Source organism: Thamnophis sirtalis, unplaced genomic scaffold (assembly GCF_051295495.1).
Source record: "Thamnophis sirtalis isolate CommonGarterSnake01/CBP01778 unplaced genomic scaffold, rThaSir2_p1.2 scaffold_15, whole genome shotgun sequence".
NCBI lineage: Eukaryota > Metazoa > Chordata > Lepidosauria > Squamata > Natricidae > Thamnophis > Thamnophis sirtalis.
The window spans coordinates 41,128,256-41,146,638 of NW_028261395.1; the positions used below are offsets into that span (position 1 = coordinate 41,128,256).

At 46.6% G+C, this 18,383-nt stretch overlaps 2 protein-coding genes across 4 annotated transcripts in view; one reads left to right on the forward strand and one right to left on the reverse strand.

The window, feature by feature from the left end:
• The window catches only part of CLSTN1 (calsyntenin 1), a 48,795-nt gene extending 46,378 nt beyond the window's left edge, over nt 1–2,417 (forward strand). For all 3 annotated transcript variants that reach the window (XM_087702253.1, XM_087702254.1, XM_087702255.1), the window contains one exon: nt 251–2,417. In XM_087702253.1, coding sequence (XP_087558379.1) covers nt 251–454 — 204 coding nt within the window. In that variant the 3' untranslated portion in view covers nt 455–2,417. The remainder of the gene's footprint in view (nt 1–250) is intronic.
• Nucleotides 2,418–5,950: 3,533 nt separating this feature from the next.
• PIK3CD (phosphatidylinositol-4,5-bisphosphate 3-kinase catalytic subunit delta) overlaps nt 5,951–18,383 on the reverse strand; it is a 49,258-nt gene continuing 36,825 nt past the window's right edge. Inside the window, exons 16-23 of the mRNA XM_087701805.1 lie at nt 16,280–16,458; nt 14,597–14,706; nt 12,961–13,039; nt 12,105–12,272; nt 11,002–11,125; nt 9,193–9,338; nt 7,442–7,574; nt 5,951–6,382 (exon numbers count right to left, since the gene is read on the reverse strand). Coding sequence (XP_087557931.1) covers nt 6,245–6,382; nt 7,442–7,574; nt 9,193–9,338; nt 11,002–11,125; nt 12,105–12,272; nt 12,961–13,039; nt 14,597–14,706; nt 16,280–16,458 — 1,077 coding nt within the window. The 3' untranslated portion in view covers nt 5,951–6,244. The remainder of the gene's footprint in view (nt 6,383–7,441; nt 7,575–9,192; nt 9,339–11,001; nt 11,126–12,104; nt 12,273–12,960; nt 13,040–14,596; nt 14,707–16,279; nt 16,459–18,383) is intronic.

Consider the following 18,383-nt stretch of genomic DNA (forward strand, 5'->3'; position numbering starts at 1 on the left):
CAACACCCACATCCCCCTTCACACCCACCACCCAAAATACCTCTTAGTGGTGCTCTTTCCTCCTGTCCATCCTTTTCTCCCCGTAGCCTGCCTGTTCCTCCCTCGAGCTCTCTGATGAGACTTTGAGTTGAATCTCCGGGTGTAAGACAGGAGGGAAGGCGACTGCCCCCCCAGGGTTCTCTCTTAAGGTGCTTCCCCCCAAACGGGAGAGCCCCTTGAGAGAGAGTCTCCATGTGTCTCTGTTTCCCAGACGTACGAGGACCAGCACAGCAGCGAGGAGGAAGAGGAGGAGGAGGAAGAGGAAAGCGAAGACGGGGGCGAGGAAGACGACATCACCAGCGCGGAATCGGAGAGCAGCGAGGAGGAGGAGGGTGGGGGCGAGCAGGAGGAGGACCCCCAGCACGTCAACCGGCAGCAGCAGTTGGAGTGGGACGATTCGACCCTGCCCTACTGAGCTTCACACTCCCTGCTCGCCTCGTCGGTTTTTCTTTCGTTTCATTTCGTTCTCTCCCGCTCCGGAGGATGCCAGGACAAACCACTTCCCTTCCTTTCAGGGGTGCCAGAGGCCAGGCCGTCTCTTGGCCCCATTAGAGTTGGCCAGTCTCCCTTCTCTCCCACCCACCCCCTCCCCTTCGTGTGTCGGGCATATCCTTTCCCAAACCCCTGCCTGTAGAAATGTAGCTAGCACTTCTTCCTCCCCCTCCACCAGTGACTGGATTGTGGTGATTTCCCTTTCTTTCTTTTTTAACCGCAGGGCCTTGCCTTGTACTTTCTGGCCCCAGTCATCTCCCTCCAAAGGGCCTCGGTCATCCCAGCTGCCCCCACCCCCGTTTGACGAGCTACGTTCCCGCCCGCGACCACGTACGGGTGGGCTCTTAAAGCAGCCACCGTTTCCAGCTTGCGGAGGAGGCTGCTTTAATGAACCACAGGGAAAAGGGTGTCTTCTCAACGCTTGTAAAATATGCCCGGATCTAATGCTTCCCCTTCTGTTTCCCCCCCCCTCCCCTTTAGAATTTAACTTTTATTTTATTTTTATTATTTTATATGGGGATGTCTTCTCTCTACCCCACCCTCCTTACTTCACACCTCTTTTTCTGATTTGCGAAGGGGTGAAAGCAAGGGAAAACAACAACCCGCCACTCCTTTGTCGACTGAGAGCTAACCTATTTTTTTTTTAATTATTATTATTATTTAGTCTTTTTCTTAAAAAGAAAAAAAAACAAACACCTTGGTTTGATTTTAGTTGATTTTCGGTTGTCTCGGGTCCTCCCGCGGACAACGCTCTTTTTTTTCCCCTTCCCGACTCTAGTGCATGTGTAAAATGGCAGAATGGGGTGGGGGTATCGATATTTAGGAGATTTAACAAGACTTTTTAATATTTTGTAAATACGTCGGAACTATGTAATTATGTCACTTGTGGTAGTGAAAACATGGCTGGGCTAGGGAGGGACAGGGAGGGAGGGAGGGAAGGCAGACGACTGCGCGGAGGTTTTAAAAAAAAACGAAAAAATCACGCAGCATGGCATAGCGATTTCAAGGATTTTTTTCCCCCCAGAATCCCCTAAAACTTCCCTGAGACAGGTTTTAAAAGTAGTAAAGCAGAGAAACCAACAGCCACCGGAAGCCGACGGACTCGACTTGTGATTTCATAACGAGGTCTGTGGATGGGTTCTCCCCCCCCCCTTTTTTAAATTAATACATTTTTTCTTTCTGAAACGGGGGAGAGGAGAAAAGAAAGAAAGATAGCTTCTTCTCTCGGCCACCTTCAGATGCCAACTCCGCTTGTTATCCTCGGAAGCTACGCGGCTTCGCAGCTTCTGTTGTTGTTGTCGGCGTTGTCGTTTTGAAAGCACCCAGGGCCCCTTTAAACACGGCCCTCTCTGGGTTTTACACTACACTTCTCAGGAGTTGAGCCAGATCCAGAAAGCTGCGCGGTCCAAGTTCACCTCGGCTTCCGAGGGAAGCTTCTCTTCTGGCGCCATTTTGTTTTTCCCAACACTCCATTCATTCCTGTAGCTACTACACCACTAACTTTTGAGATGTGGGTGTCTCTTCTCTCCGGCTTATTTTTTTATTATTATTATTATTTTTATTGAGGGAGGAGGAGACACACACAGGAGGGGGGGGTCTTTGTATACCCCCAAATGGATGGGGCTCTTCCTTCTCTCCCCCCCCCTCCAGCGATCACATCAACATTCCAGATAACGTTGACGAGAGTGGTCCAAGAGATGGAAACCAACCTAGCGTTTCATTTAAACCTTGCCTGGGTGAATTAGTGCCAGGAGCAGAATGATTCCCCCCCCCCCCCAAGCAGCTTTACACACCGGTAGTGGCAGGAAATAATGTCACATTCTCCTGGGTGGAAAAGGGTTGGAGGATTTGAGGGTGGGGGGCTTGGGGGGTGTCAAGGAAGGATCTTCTCCTGTTGGTTTCACTTTTTGAACAAAAAGTTCTCAGCTCTTGTCGCCAAAGTGGAAAAGCCCTTTGCTAATCACGCTTTCCGACAGAATAATTAACCGGTGGAACTGCTTGCCACCAGAAGTTGCCGGGGCTCCATCAACGGGAAGTTTTTAAGAAGAGACTGGACAACCATTTGCCTGAGATGATGTAGAGTCTCCTGCCCTGAGCAGGGGGTTGGACTAGAAGACCTCCGAGGTCCTTCCAACTCTGTCATCCTGTTAAAACGTCACACACACAGCTTCCCTTCAGCTACATGGTAGATCATCTCCCCAAAAACTGTCAAAAGCACACAAAAAAAAAATTACAAAGGGAGGAGGAAAAGGATTTCAAAAATAAGGATTTCAGCTGCAAAAGTATAGAAGAGTGTTTCTCAACCTTGGCAACTTGAAGATGTCCGGACTTCAACGAATGCTGGCTGGGGAATTCTGGGAGTCGAAGTCCGGACATCTTCAAGTTGCCAAGGTTGAGAAACACTGGTATAGAAGCTTTTGTTTAATTTACATTTTTTGCAGTGGGAGGCAAGGAACAGAAAAGGAAAAGAAGAGACACAATTTGTGGCAGAAATATTTGGACAGGTAGAATTCTCCCTTCGGTCCTGGCCATCTCACCGTGCAAAAATGAGGTGCCTGTTATCAGTGGGGCGGGGTGCTTGAATTATGCCCCCTCCCTGGGCATCCTTTTGAGAACTTTTTGTTAACTGCCAAACGAGGAGCGTACATAGGGTTTCCTTTGGGCCGGTGTGATCTCCACAGTGCCTTTGGCAACGGGACAGCTGGGGAAGCCAAGTGCAGTTTCACTCGCCCTCCCCCCTCCTCAAATCATCACCCCTTCCCTCCCCCCTTTTGCAAAAGCAAAACACAATGGATAGGAGGAAAAAAAACAACAGTTGATTGATTAAACAGGCAAGGGAAAAGCTGGTTTGGAAGATTTCCACACACGACTTTTCACTGGGAACACTCTTTAACTTGTGTCTGAATTTGTCCTGTGTTTTTGTTGTCACCGTGTAGAGGAAAAAAAAACAACCTTAAGCCTTTTTCTCCATCATCCCATCTCTGTTTAGCAACTGTATTTTAGAGATTGTAAACCTAATCATGTCCACTCCGCTTTTCCCCTCCCTCCCTCCCACCCATGCTAATACGGAAAGGCTGTTAATTTTTTTTCTCCCCCTCTGATGCATTTTGTAGCCATCATGGGTCTAACATTTCAGATGTGTATATTGGTAAATAGGTCACGTTTGGAAAAGTCTGAGCTACAATAAATTTCTGATTCTAAAAAAGATGAGTTGAATTGCTGTCATTTCGGGAAGGGAAATCCAGAAGCTTCCTTGTGTCTACCTGCCTGCCTGTCACTTATCTATCTACCATATCGATCTGTCTATCTACCTTGCAATCTACTGTATCTATCTACCTATCATTAGCTATCTATCCTATTTAGCTATGTATATCCTATCTAGCTATCATCTCTGGCTCTCTGTCTTGTCTATCTACCTACCAATCTACTGTATCTATCTATATCTATCTATCTCTATCTTGCTATCTAGCTATCGCTATCTATCTATCTATCATCTATCTATATCTTTATCTAGCTATCTATCCTAGCTATTATCTCTGCCTCTGTCTTGTCTATCTACTTACCAACCATCCATCCATCTATCTCTGTCTTGCTATCTATCCTATCTAGCTAGCTCTATCCTATCTATCTATCTATCTATCTATCTATCTATCTATCTATCTATCTATCTATCTATCTCTATCTTGCTATCTATCTATCTCTATCTTGCTATCTATCTATCTATCTCTATCTTGCTATCTATCCTATCTATCTATATCTATCTGTGTGTGTGTGTGTGTATAGTATATATCTATCTATATTGCTATCTATCCTATCTAGCTAGCTCTATTTAGCCTATTTATCTATCTCTATTTAGCCTATCTATCTCTATCCATCTATCTATCTTTATCTAGCTATCTATCCTATCTAGCTATCTCTTGATCCTATCTATATCTATCTATCATCTATCTTTATCTATATCTATCCTATCTATCTATATCTTTAACTATATCCTATCTAGCTATCTCTATCCTATCCTATCCTATCCTATCCTATCTATCTATCTATCTATCTATCTATCTATCTATCTATCTATCTATCTATCTATCTATCTATCTATCTATCTATCTATCTATCTATCTATCTATCTATCTATCTATCGCTATCTATCCTATCTATCTATATCTTTAACTATCTATCCTATCTAGCTATATCTGTCCTATCTAGCTATCATTTTGTCTTGTCTATCTACCTACTGTATCTCTCTCCCTCTCTCTCTCTCGCTATCCTATCTAGCTATCTCTAGCTATCCTATCTATCCATCCATATAACCACCTACCCTATTTATACCTACCTACCTACCTACCTACCTACCTACCTACCTACCTACCTATCATCTCTGCCTTGTCTGTCTATATCTACTGGTACCGTGTTTCCCCAAAAATAAGCACAGGTCTTATTTTCTTTTGACCCCCGAAATAAGTGCTTGGCCTTATTTTCAGGGAAGTCTTATTCTTTTTGAGGTACTGGAGACCCCTTAACCTCGGCCCACAACCCGTGGATCAGCTGATCCAGAGAGGGCTGGAAGTTCTGTCTCTGGCACACTCTTGCCAGCCCTAGCGCCGCTGGGCCTGCCACTCTTTTTGTGGCCGCCACTAAGAGAAGGGGCATGGTAGCCAGAGTTTTCAAGAGCAGCCTCTGCAAAACCGTTCTGTGTGGATGCCAGGTGCATATGGAGCACAAGGGGAATGTTCCCCCTCTCCCCCCCCAGGACTGGCTGCACATTCGGTTAAAATATTTTAGGGGAGGGCTTATTTTCAGGGGAGGGCTTATTTTAGCACATGCGCTCAAAATCCGATTTGGCTTCTTATCCGGGGAGGTCTTATTTTCGGGCAAGCGGTAGTTAGGAATCTCAGGCTTTGAAATTTTTTGGAAACATGCTCAGGTCCCCAGCAGAAACAAACCTTGTCCAAAGATATTGGTGAAACAAACTTGCATTTATTGAAAAGCTGGATTTTAAAAAGAAAAAGGGTTATCGGGAAGTGACCAGTTGTTTTTTTTTTAAAGAAAGAATGCAATTAAGAAGTAACTGAAAAGTTTGCAAGAACATTTCTGCATCGGACAAACCAGGACGCGTGACGTCATCAAACCATCCACCTCCTTGCCAAAACTTCTCACCGTACTTCTCACTAAGGGCTCTTCTTTCAAAAGACAATTCCTGGCCTCGCAAGACTGGAAATTTGAGGGATGGGGGGGGGGGGTTTCCAACGTTTTGTGCAAAAACCAACAAGTTTTGTGAGAAAAGTCCATCTCTTTCTAAAGAGGCCAGCTCTTCTGGATGCATCTTTGAAACCTCACAACCACCCTCAACCAGTGAGCGAGTCGAGTACCATTGAGCAGTATAAAATACGAATCTCACACACGTGCACACACACACACACACACACACACACACACACACACACACAGTTGCAGCTATATGCAGATCATCAAACAGCGCGGTTGCCAAAATCGTGCCACGGTTCCTCCTCATTCTCTCGCACCATCACCATTCGGCCGAGGAGTTATCTCCAGGGGCTTCCAAGCAGGACCTCTGGAATAAGGACATCGTCTTGCCACCAACATCTGGGCCGCCTAAAAACGGTCCTGTCAACCTGTTTCACGCAAGGTGCGGAAGGGCCCGCCTGCTCCACCCGGAGAGCCAGGAAGGAAGGACTCCAGGAGAGGGCCTCCCCTACTGGCGGTTATCCTTGGAGACGTTATGGGCCAGCCAGTTGACTTTGGTTTTCCAGCTCTCCCGAAGAGCCTCGTTGAACTTCAGTTGGAATTGCTTCCGGGCCTCTTCATCCGTCTTCCCCAACGCCAACGAGTCCTGAAAGGTGTAAATGAGACCTTAGGGGGAGTGGGTGTGTGAGAGGAAATCTCTTCACCTAGGTTTTCTACAGAATAGAATGAAATGGAATACAATACAGTACAATACGGTAGACTTCGGTAGAGTAGAATACGGTAGAATTAGACTAGGATAATAATAGAATGGAACAGAACGGAATAGAATAATAATAGAGTAGAGCAGAGCAGAATAAAATAATAGTGGAGTGGAGTAGAGAGTAGAGTAGAGTAAGGAATAGGAAAGGATAGACGAATAGGGATAGAATGGAATGGAAGGGACTTTGGAGGTATTCTAGTCCAGCCCCCTGCTCAAACTATACCATCCCAGACAAGCGACTTAGAAACCTCCAGTGATGGAGCACCCACAATTTTTTTTTTGGGGGGGGGCACCATTCTAAACCCCTGCTAACTCTTAAGAGGCCACATCAGAGCTTCACCCTCAGCCAGAAGTTAATACACCAAAGTAGGAGGCAGACTGGGAATATCATATTGTCTTCCTTTCTGCCTCACTTTTGATGTATATTATGTCTCTTGCAATCTGCAGAAATCCCTATTCCCTCCCACCCCACCCCTTTTCTCAGTCCCTATATAAATTACACGTGGGCTAGCACAATGGCCTTCAAACTCGGGAGTCATTGGCAATCTAGTGGGCAGAATCGGCCTGCAGTACTGCATTCTAACCACTGCGTTGCCATGCGCCAACCTGGGTTCTCGTTTTACCCACCTCGGAAGGATGGATGCCACGGGTGAATAGACGGCGATATAAATTTAACGATAAATTTAAAAAATGGAAGGTTGAGTCAGCTTTGAGCCTGGTGGGATTTGAACTGCCAAATTGCAGGTAGCCGGCAGTCAGCAGAAGTAGCCTGCAGTACTGCCCTCTCACCACTGCGCCACCATGGCTCACCTTCCGTTTTTGTGGTGTTCAGAACACTTGACTCTTTGTAATGGATTTCATGATCCAGCCCAAATCTGGAAGATTGTGAATCCACTCAAAATGTCTCCTCCTCCTCCTCCTCCTCCTCCTCCTCCTCCTCCTCACCTTGAGATACTGGATGTCTTTGGAGCAGCTCAACTCCGGCAAGCCAGCAGCTTTCATCAGGGAGAAAAGATGCAAGAAGAGAAGGCCATGGCCTCGAAGGATCATGTATGCCCTTTCACAGTAATCTCTGAATCTGAGAGGGGTGGGGAAAAGATCACATGGGGTAACTCGGGTGAAATTCAGCAGGTTCTGACAGGTTCTGGAGAACCGGTAGCGGACATTTTGAGTAGTTCGGAGAACCGGCAAATACCATCCCTGGCTGGCCCCAGAGTGGGGAGGGAGTGGGGATTTTGCAGTATCTTTCCCCCAGGAATGGGGAGAGAATGGGGATTTTACAATATCCTTCCCCCAGGAGTGAGGAGGGAGTGGGGATTTTGCAGTATCCTTCCCCCAAGATTGGGAAGGGAATGGGGATTTTACAATATCCTTTCCCCAAGAGTGGTGTGGGAATGGGGATTTTGCAGTTTCCTTCCCCTGAAGTTGGGAGGGAATGGAGATTTTACAGTATCCTTCCCCTGGAGTGGGGAGGGAATGGAGATTTTACAGTATCCTTCCCCTGGAGTGGGGAGGGAATGGGGATTTTGCAATATCCTTCCCCTGGAGTGGGGTGGGAATGGGGATTTTGCTGTATCTTTCCCCTTCCATGCCCACCAAGCCAAGCCCACAGAACCAGTAGTAAAAAAAAATTGAATTTCACCCCTGGGGTAACTACTTAGTCCCGGATTTGGGAGATCAATTGCCAGCTGTAAGTTGAATTGAACTGAACTTTATTTGGGGGCCTGCCTACTCAGTATCAACATCCAGCTCGAGTATCCAAATAAAAGTCATGGATCATTTAATTTCTGATAAGCTTACCATTTATTGAATATACTGCATGATAATAACGAGGTAAAACTAACTCTGAAATTCTCAGGCATCAGTTCAACGTATTAAAACAATGTTTTTTCCCAGCCAACCTGCCCCCAGGCTTCCTTGTAAACCAGTGGTGGGTTTCAAAAAATTTTCGAACCTACTCTGTGGGTGTGGCCTCCTTTGTGGGAGTGGCTTGCTGGCTATGTGACCTGGTGGGAGTGGCTTGCCGGCCATGTGTCTCTCCCTCCCTCTCTCTCTCTCATTCTCTCTCTCTTTCCTTCCTTTTGTCTCTCTGTCCCTTTTTCCTTTTTTTCTTTCATCTCTCTCACTTTTTCTTTTTTCTTTATTTCTTCCTTTCTTTCTCTTTCTCTCTGTGTGAGTCTGTCTGTGTGTAAGTCTGTCTGTGTGTGAGTCTGTCTGTGTGTGTGTGTGTCAGTGGTGGGTTTAAAAATTTTTTGGAACCTCTTCTGTAGGTGTGGCCTGCTTTCTCGGTCCACTGGTGGAACCTCTTCCAACCGGTTCGGTAGATTTGACGAACCGGTTCTACCGAACTGGTGCGAAAACTGGTGCGAACTGGTAGGAACCCACCTCTGTTGTAAACCATGTAAACAAATTTGTTATGGGAACTATCTGCCTTCTTCTTCGCACTTGTTAAGACGTCCTTGAAAGGTTTCCAGAGTCTCACAAGCTTCAGTGAAACCGTATAAGTTTCGTTTCTCCAAACTAACCCATTCGTAATCGACACCTCCGCCCCCTTATTCTTAAGGGCAAGTTGAAGCTGCCGATGTTTCACTCTTTGACACTGAGTCTCCCTATATGACCAACCACGAGCATTTCCCCTCTGCGGAGGAGAGGGACCTTGGTTGAAACCGAACGACAAGCCTCCGTCCCACGCTTACCTTTCAAACTTCTCGCTGTTGCTGGTTTTCCCCTGCTGGATCACGTGGACAAAATCGTAAGTTAGAATGAAAGGCACTCGCTCGCGATTGATTCCAAATTTGGTCTTGAAGTTCCCCAGGAAGTGGCCGAAATCAATATGGAACAACTGCAGAGGGACGTTTGAAGGGAAGGGAGGAAAACGTTTTACAATTCTCACATTGCAAATCCAGCAGTGTTTTTGTTTCAAACAAAAAAGGAGCAGCGTGTGTATGAAAGAATTCCGAATCTGTTAAAATATTCATGACTGGGGGAGACATGGGAACAAGGTCAGCCAATGAACAGGCATAGCAACTAAGTCAGCCAATGGGAGCTTCAACAGATCTTGAGTGTCAGGCCTGCAGTCATATTCCTTTTTAGGATCTTTGGCCTGCCACACACTCTATTATTTCATTATGCTATTTCATTAGTGTAGTAATTGGGAGGGGGAATAGTAAGGAGTAGAATTGTGTTGTTGTCATTCCTTTTTAGAAATCAAAGTTATCTTTTGTCTCCACACCTCTGCATCTGACCGGAACTAGATGGGTGGAAATGCCAGCGTGGCCAAAGAAGATTGGACCATGTGATGGATTTATGGGTGTGGTGATAAGATCATGAACTTTCAATTGGGTGGAATCCCAGGAAGCTTTTAGATTTGGGATTCCACAGATTTGCCAACATGTCTGTCTTATTAAATTGGAACTTTGAGGGTAGCTCTGCCTTGGACTCTGATTTAATTCTGCATAATATTTGGAACGCTGACACTGAGTCTGTGCAGAGAATTGAAACAGAAACTTGAGCAATTTGCTGCTCTGAGAAGTAAACTAGCAGTTTATCTGGGCTTGTCTGCTGAAATGAAACTAACTGCTTGTGTTTGTCTGTAACTCTCCTGCCTTGTGTTTACTTGGAAGAACCATCTGTTGGTATTCTACATTTATTCATCTATTCTTATGCGTATCAAGAAGTTAATGAATCCAGCTGCATCCGTTATCTGTGTGCACTTCTGGATTTGAATTTATTCAACAAACTTTGACAGAATCAAAACTGTATGTAATATTTAGAATCAAGCAATTTACAATGCAGGGGATCACAATATGAATGAAATGCATAACCCTAACTTGGACAATGTTAACCAACTCGTTAGGAATTTTTAGGTTGCAAAATAATATGTGAAGTGGTATATAAGTCTTAAGTGCTATTGCTGTATCCACTAATCTACCTTTGGTTCCTATAGAATAAAATGGGAATTAACAAGGAAAGTCAGGTATGAGCTGCGGTGGCGCAGTGGTTAGAGTGCAGTACTGCAGGCTATTTCTACTGACTGCAATTTGGCAGTTCAAATGTCACCAGGCTCAAGGTTGACTCAACCTTCCGTCCTTCCAAGGTGGGTAAAATGAGGACCCAAATTGTTGGGGGCAAGAGGCTGATTCTGTCAACCGCTTAGAGAGGGCTGTAAAAGCACTGTGAAGCGGTATATAAGTCTTAAGTCTATTCCTTCCTTCCTTCCTTCCTTCCTTCCTTCCTTCCTTCCTTCCTTCGTCCCTCTCTCCTTCCCTCACAGTGATTAGATTGCATTATTGCAGGCTGACTGCCCACTGCTAGCAGTTCGATCCTGACCAACTGGCTCAAGGTTGATTCAGCCTCCCAATACTTCCTAGGTGGGTAAAACGAGGACCCAAATTGTTGGGGGCAATATGCCGACTCTGTAAACTGCTGAGTTTAGAGAAGGTTGTGAAGCACTATTAAGCAGGATATAAGTCTAAGAGCGATGGCTATCATGATCCTCAAAATACCTGGCCATTCTCTCGCACCATGATGTTGTCGCTGTGACGGTCGCCAATCCCCAGCACATAGGTAGCCACGCAATATCCGGCACATGAAAGCGTGAATTCTTCAATGGCCTGCTCCAGAGCATCACTGCACAAGAGAGGAGAACAGGCTGTTGAAGGAAAAGTCAACTTGGCTCTTGGAGGTGGCATAAAAACCTCACCCCGTGGTGCCCTTTCCAAGCTGCAAACAGCCCAAAGAATGCCCCAAGATCGAATTCTTATCCCCCCAAAAGATCTTCTCTTCCTCCCTTAAATTCATTTTAAGCTCTGCTGCCCTCAATTCTTACGATTCTTAAGAAAGACAATTCATCCAGTTAAGTATCTGAGGGCCTCAAAAGCATCACGAGAAGGATCTACTTAAAGAGTTATTGAAGAACTGGGTTGTTTGAGACCAGCCGGTCATTAACATGTTTGTATTCCATGTTCCATGTTTCACATGTACCCCTCTGCTCCTTCCAGCTAAATGAGTTGAGTAGAGAATGGGCAGGGGCCATTTCTGAGTAAACCTTCATCCATTGCATCTCATCTTCATAGTCTTCTCAAGCCTGAATTTGTTTAGACTTTTATAGGTAAACGTAAAGGTTCCCCTTGAACATATGTGCTAGCCTTTCCCGACTCTAGGGGGCAGTGCTCATCTCCGTTTCAAAGCCGAAGAGCCAGCGCTGCCCGAAGACGTCTCCGTGGTCATGTGGCCGGGATGACTCAACGCCCAAAGGCGCACAGAATGCTGTTACCTTCCCCCCCAAAAAAGTGGTTCCTATTTTCCTACCTGCATTTTTTACGTGCTTTCCAACTGCTCGGTTGGGCAGAAGCTGGGACAAATATCGGGAGCTCCCTCCATTACAGGGCACTAGGGATTCGAACCGCCGAACAGCCGACCTTTCTGATCAACAAGCTCAGCATCTTAGCCCCTGAACCACCACGTCCCTGTTAGGACCACCTTTTATTCTGAGCCTCTTCATTCAAGATCTGAGTCACCGACACAACATCGGCTGAGCTAGCGAAGATTTCTGGGAGTTTTAGTCCCAGCCAATCTGGAAGGCCTGGGGGCTTCCCATAGAACATACCCGGGATTTTTGGATTTCAGCCAATTCAAGAGGGCATCCTTGTTGAAAGCGGCAGTGGCCGCCATGTTGCTCTTGTTGAGTTGAATGTTGGCGATGGTGTCCGAATTCATCACCACTTCGATCAGCCCCATTTTGTCTCCTGTGGAAAGGCAGCCGTAAGGGGTCATCCTTGAGAGGAAGAGAGAGAGAGAGGAATCATCAGACCCTACCCTGGTGGAGGTGATATGTGAGATGTCAGAGAGGGTACCGGCACCTCTACCGAACCCAAAGTTGAGATCAAAACTCAAGCAAGCAACCTTTGGAAGAAGGATCAGATGAAAAGCGAAGAGCAGGAAAGGGGACACTTCCGTCACAACTGGCGGGAGTTAACGGAAGATAAAGACTGCAGGGGTGTCAAACTTTATTCCATTGAGGGTTGTGTTTGATCTTGGGGTGGGCATGGCCAGCTTGATGTCACTCGTGTCGGGGGTTGCTGTGGTGGCCCAAGCGCTTTGCCGGCAAAAATGGGCTTCCGAGTTCCGTTTTAGGCTGCGACAGCCTCCTGCAGCCCTCTCCCAGCGAAAACAGCTGATGAAATGTGGAGTCTGGGAGGGACGTGCGCGGCTCTTTCGAGCTCCATTTTCACTGGCAGAGGCTCCGCGGGCCAATCCTTCGCTGTTTCCAGGGCAACTCTGCGGGCCAGATCTAAGCACCCCATGGGCCGGATCCGGCCCGTGGGCCTCGTGTTTGACACCCCTGCTGTAGAAGAAACAGGATGGAGAAGGGACTTCATCAGCACCCTCCAAGGTTTGTATTACAGCTGCAGAAAGCGAAGTATTACATTCTTTGGGACAGTTTACCCCCCACATCAACTCACCTCAAGTCGAGACCTTCTTGTTTCCATAAGATATCCATGAGTTGGATCATTTGGAGGGTCAACATATCCTGGCGGAGATCTGCCAAATAGCAATAGCAATAGCAGTTAGACTTATATACCGCTTCATAGGGCTTTCAGCCCTCTCTAAGCGGTTTACAGAGTCAGCATATCGCCCCCATAGTCTGGGTCCTCATTCCACCCACCTCGGAAGGATGGAAGGCTGAGTCAACCTTGAGCCGGTGAGATTAGAACCGCCGAACTGCAGATAACAGTCAGCTGAAGTGGCCTGCAGTACTGCACTCTAACCACTGCGCCACCTCGGCTCTTGGAGAAAGGTTGGTTTGGCCCTTCATGTCTCTCTCATCTTTCCTACAACCCTCAACTTTCTCCAACCAGAAATCACAAGGATGAGATCCGTGTCCAAATTCATCGCCCTGAATTTTTTCAGCTGGACCACAAGGGGGCGCTTTTGGCTAGGCAGAAGGATGCAAAAATCTGCCACGAACGCGGAGATGCATCTGATAACGTTGGCTAGTTTGGTAATGAAATGTCTGCAGGAAAGCAAGTTCAGAGAGCACTAAGGCCCCCTGGATGCAGGATTTTTTTTTAGCATGGCTTAAAATCCTCTGCAGCTCCATCGACTCACTCATATTTTTAATATTTTGTTTCTCCTTGGAGCCGAAGTCTTTATGGAAGAATAGAGTAGAGTAGAATAGAATAACAGAGTTTGGAAGGGACCTTGGAGGTCTTCTAGTCCAACCCCTTGCTTAGGCAGGAAACCCTACACCACTTCAGACAAATGGTTATCCAACATCATCTTAAAAACTTCCAGTGTTGGAGCATTCACAACTTCTGGAGGCAAGTTGTTCCACTGGTTAATTGTTCTCCCTGCCAGGAAATTGCTCCTTAGTTCTAAGTTGCTTCTCTCCTGGATTAGTTTCCACCCATTTTGCCTCTTGTCTTGCTTTCAAGGTGCTTTGGAGAATAGCTTGACTCCCTCTTATTTGTGGCAACCCCTGAGATATTGGAACACTGCTATTGTGTCTCTCCTAGTCTTTTTTTCCCATTAAATTAGACATACCCAGTTCCTGCAACCGCTTTTCATATGTTTTAGTCTCCAGTCCCCTAATCCTCTTTGTTGCTCTTCTCTGCACTCTTTCTAGAGTCTCCACATCTTTTCTACATTGTGGCGACCAAAACTGGATGCCGTATTTCAAGTGTGGCCTTACCAAGGCTTAATAAAGTGGTATCAACACTTCATGTGATTTTGATTCTATCCCTCTGTTTATGCAGCCTAGAACTGTGTTGGCATTTTTGGCAGCTGCTGCACACGGCTGGCTCCTATTTAAGTGATTGTCCACTAGGACTCCAAGATCCCATCTCATAGTTACTACTATTGAGCGAGGTGCCACATATACTGTACCTGTGACGGGCTCACCTCCCCTTTAACTTAAGAAAAACACCGAACGCCAATCCAGAGGGGGAGGCTTCCTCTTAAACCTGCCTTGCAGTGGAAGGAGTAAGTGAATTCATCCCAGGGGAAGGAAACGGTGCGTGAGGACATCTAGCCTGACCCCTTGCACACAGTATCTTGCTAACCCAAAACTGGGTTTGTTGCTCGCTCTCTCTCTCTTACCGTCCCCGTTTTTGAATATCAGGCCGGTGCCGTTTCCTCCTGCCTCTCCGTTGCTAAACATAATCCATAGCGGCTTCATCTTGGAATCCATGACGGTGCAAAGCTCTACGCTGAAAAGAGACACACACAAAAGAGTGGATGGGTGGGTGGGACACACAACACAAGTCCCTTGTTGAAAGGGAGGAAAATAAAATCCTTACCGCTCCTTAAACCGAAGAACTGACCTAAACACACACATGCACACACTAACTTTTAAGTAAAATCAGCATTTGTCTACCTTGGCAATTTTAAGGTGTATGTGTGTGTGTGTGTGTGTATTTAAATTCCCAGAATTCCCCAGCTGGGTTGGCAGGAATAACAGAATACTTCATTGGCGACCTTCCTTAAAAAGCAAGAAGCAGACTCTGGGCCCCGGCAAAACCCCTTTTATTTACATGACTGTGAATTCCTTTCATTCACAGTCTGCAAGGCTTGGCAAACAGTCTTTCAGAAGAATGTTTATCCACACGAACCTTATCTCACTTGGCGAGCTGCCAGAGCAGTTCCACTAGTTTCCAAACTCAAGGCAAGACAAAACTTGGCTTCTTATAGTCACAAACAGAACTTTCCACTCTTGAAACGACCGAAGGAAAGTATTGTTTCCTGCAAAAGTCCCCTCCCCGTTCGCTCCACTTTTGTTTCCTATGGGAGGAGCCAATCACCTCCAAGGTGTGGCTTTACTCCCAAGTCAACCCTGCTTTCTTAGTTGTTCTGATCTGTCAGCTCTGCGCATGCGCACACTGGGAACAGGCTCCAGCTGTTCCTCTGACTCACTGCTGCCTATCTCCCTCTCTGCCTCCGACGCAGAGCCCTCGTCTGAGCTTCCCTCAGCCCCCAGGACTGGCCCATGTTCCTCCCCAACTTCCTCACCGTCTGACTCTGCTGCCAGCTCCGTCGGCTGCTGGCGGGCCATAACACCAGGGAATCCTGGGAGTCCACCCTTCTTAAAATTGCCAAAGTTGAGAAACACTGAGTTAAATCAGCCAGTTATGAGTGGTAGTTGTCTAAATGTGAATGAATGAATGACAAGTTGCAGCTATTTCTCTCTCTTTCCTCATTCACCCCCAATTCCATCTCAGCGCTACAATGCCCATCATTTTTAGCGGCTGCCCTGAATCATGTGTCATGCCTGCAAGCCATCTTTGCTTTTGGGACTTCAGTCAGGCCTGCCCCACTTTCTATCATGGGAAACTGGTAGGGGGGATTATGTGGAGTTGGGTAGTATGTAGCCATAACAACATTCTTCTTAGAAAGCCAAGGTCATCCTGGCAGGGTCTGGATGGGAGGAATCTGTCTTCATGGAAGTGAACGATTGGACCATGTGATGAGCTTGTGAATTTTGGGGCAGGATCCTGAACTTTCAATTGGGTGGGGAAACCAGGGAGCTTTCAGATTCGGGTTTTCTCAGATGTGCCAACGTGTCTCTTTTAATAAATTGGAACTTTGAGGAATCCTTTGCCTTGGACACTGATTTAATTTTGGATGCTCTTTGGAACCCTGACATCACAACTCTCAACTGACATGATTCTATCATTTAACCCAGCAAGACAGGGCTGGCCTTCTGACACGACCCTATCAATTTTCAGTCCCACCATGAAATCATTTCCCCTCCCCCCCCAACGCCACTTTCTTCAGCCCTCTTACCTGACTTTTGCCAGGAGGATTCGCGGATCCAGAGGGGACTGGAGATTGGAGAGGGCCTCTAGGTAGGTCTCTTGGCGCATACAAGTATGCATGAACTCCTTGGTTTGAGGCTTGGTGTTTTTCTGAGCGCTGACCTTGATCAGGTCATTCAAGGCCTTCAATTTGTTGAGAGCTTCACTCTTGAATTTGGAGACAGACAGAAAGTTAAGATCCCACATGGTGTTTGCTAAGACAATCCTCTAGAGCAGCGGCCTCCAACCTTGGCAACTTTAAGACTTGTGGACTTCAACTCCCAGAGTTCCTCAGCCAGCTTTGCAACTTTAAGACTTGTGGACTTCAACTCCCAGAGTCCCTCAGCCAGCTTTGCAACTTTAAGACTTGTGGACTTCAACTCCCAGAGTCCCTCAGCCAGCTTTGCAACTTTAAGACTTGTGGACTTCAACTCCCAGAGTTCCTCAGCCAGCTTTGCAACTTTAAGACTTGTGGACTTCAACTCCCAGAGTCCCTCAGCCAGCTTTGCAACTTTAAGACTTGTGGACTTCAACTCCCAGAGTTCCTCAGCCAGATTTGCAACTTTAAGACCTGTGGACTTCAACTCCCAGAGTTCCTCAGCCAGCAAACCTGGCTGAGGAACTCTGGGAGTTGAAGTCCACAGGTCTTAAAGTTGCCAAGGTTGGAGACCACTGCTCTAGAGGTTGGAAATTAATAACAGAGTACTTCATTGGCCAAATGTGATTAGACAAACAAGGAATTTGTCTGTGGGGCAGAAGTTCTCAAGTGCCCCTTGAGTTGAATCCGGAGAGAAGACAGAAAATTAGATCAAATGGATCCCACAAGGGGCTCGCTAAGACACTGATTGTATATCTTGAGGTTGGAAATAATAACAGAATACTTCTTTGGCCAACTGTGATCAGACGCACAAGTTCTCGGAAGTTCTCACATGCCACTTGAGTTGGCATATGGACTCATATTGTTTGGTCTCGCCCTCTTTTTTTGTCTTTGCTGGTTGTTCTGAGCGAGGCTTCCCAAGAGCATGAAGAAAACTCCTTGCCCCAACAAAAACCCCTTTTATTAATTGACTGTGAATTCTGCTCATTCACATCCAGCAAAGTCTTTCCAGGGAGGATTTACGGTCACAGACCTTATCTAGCTTGGAGAGCTGCCAGGCCGAGGTCTGCAGAACTTGGCCAGGAGTCTCGGAGAGTCAGGAACCAATGAAGCGAACTAATGGTCTCCTGCAAACTCCACTCCCCTTTCGCTCCTGTTTTATTTCCTCTGGGAGGGGCCATTCATCGTCCACCTGTGGTCTTACTCCCAAGTCAACCCTTGTTCTTTAGCTGTTCCCTTCGTCTGGCAACTCTGTGCATGCACACATTGGGAACAGGCTCCAGCTGTTCGTCTGCCTCACTGATGTCTGACTCTGAAGGCAGCTGATAACTGTCAAGATGGCCCTGACCCCCTCTCTGCCTCCGACACAGAGCCCTCGTCAGAGCCTTCCCCAGACTCCAGGACTGGCCCATGTTCCTCCCCAACCTCCTCACTGTCCAAATCTGCTGCCAGCTCTGCTGGCAGGCCACAACACTGTTTGACTATCCTCTTGAGGTTATAAATAATAACAGAATACTTATTTGGCCAAAGGTGATCAGGCGCACAAGTTCTCGGCAGTTCTCACAGGCCACTTGAGTTGGCATATGGACTCATATTGTTTGGCCTTTTCCTCTTTTTTCGTCTTTGTTGATATCAACCAAACTGGTATGACATCTCTGGGTAAATGGCTATGTGTCTGGCTCTCACCAAGACCGATATGTGTGCACGGGTGTTACAAGGCATTTGTGAAGGATACATGCAACCTTCAACAGCGATAACCAAGTGGTTCAGATTGAGCCCATTTAACTAGAAAAAGCTAACCATCCTGCTTTCTACCTGTCCCAAACAGACATAAAACTTGAGTTAGGAGTTTCCTTCCCACGCCCTTCGTCCTTCTGTGGACTAAGATATCTTTGATATGATGATGGTCCTGTGTGTGTGTGTGTGTATGTATGTATGTGTACATGCACGCATCTGCCTGCCATTTCTTTAGACCAGGGGTTGGCAACCTTAAACA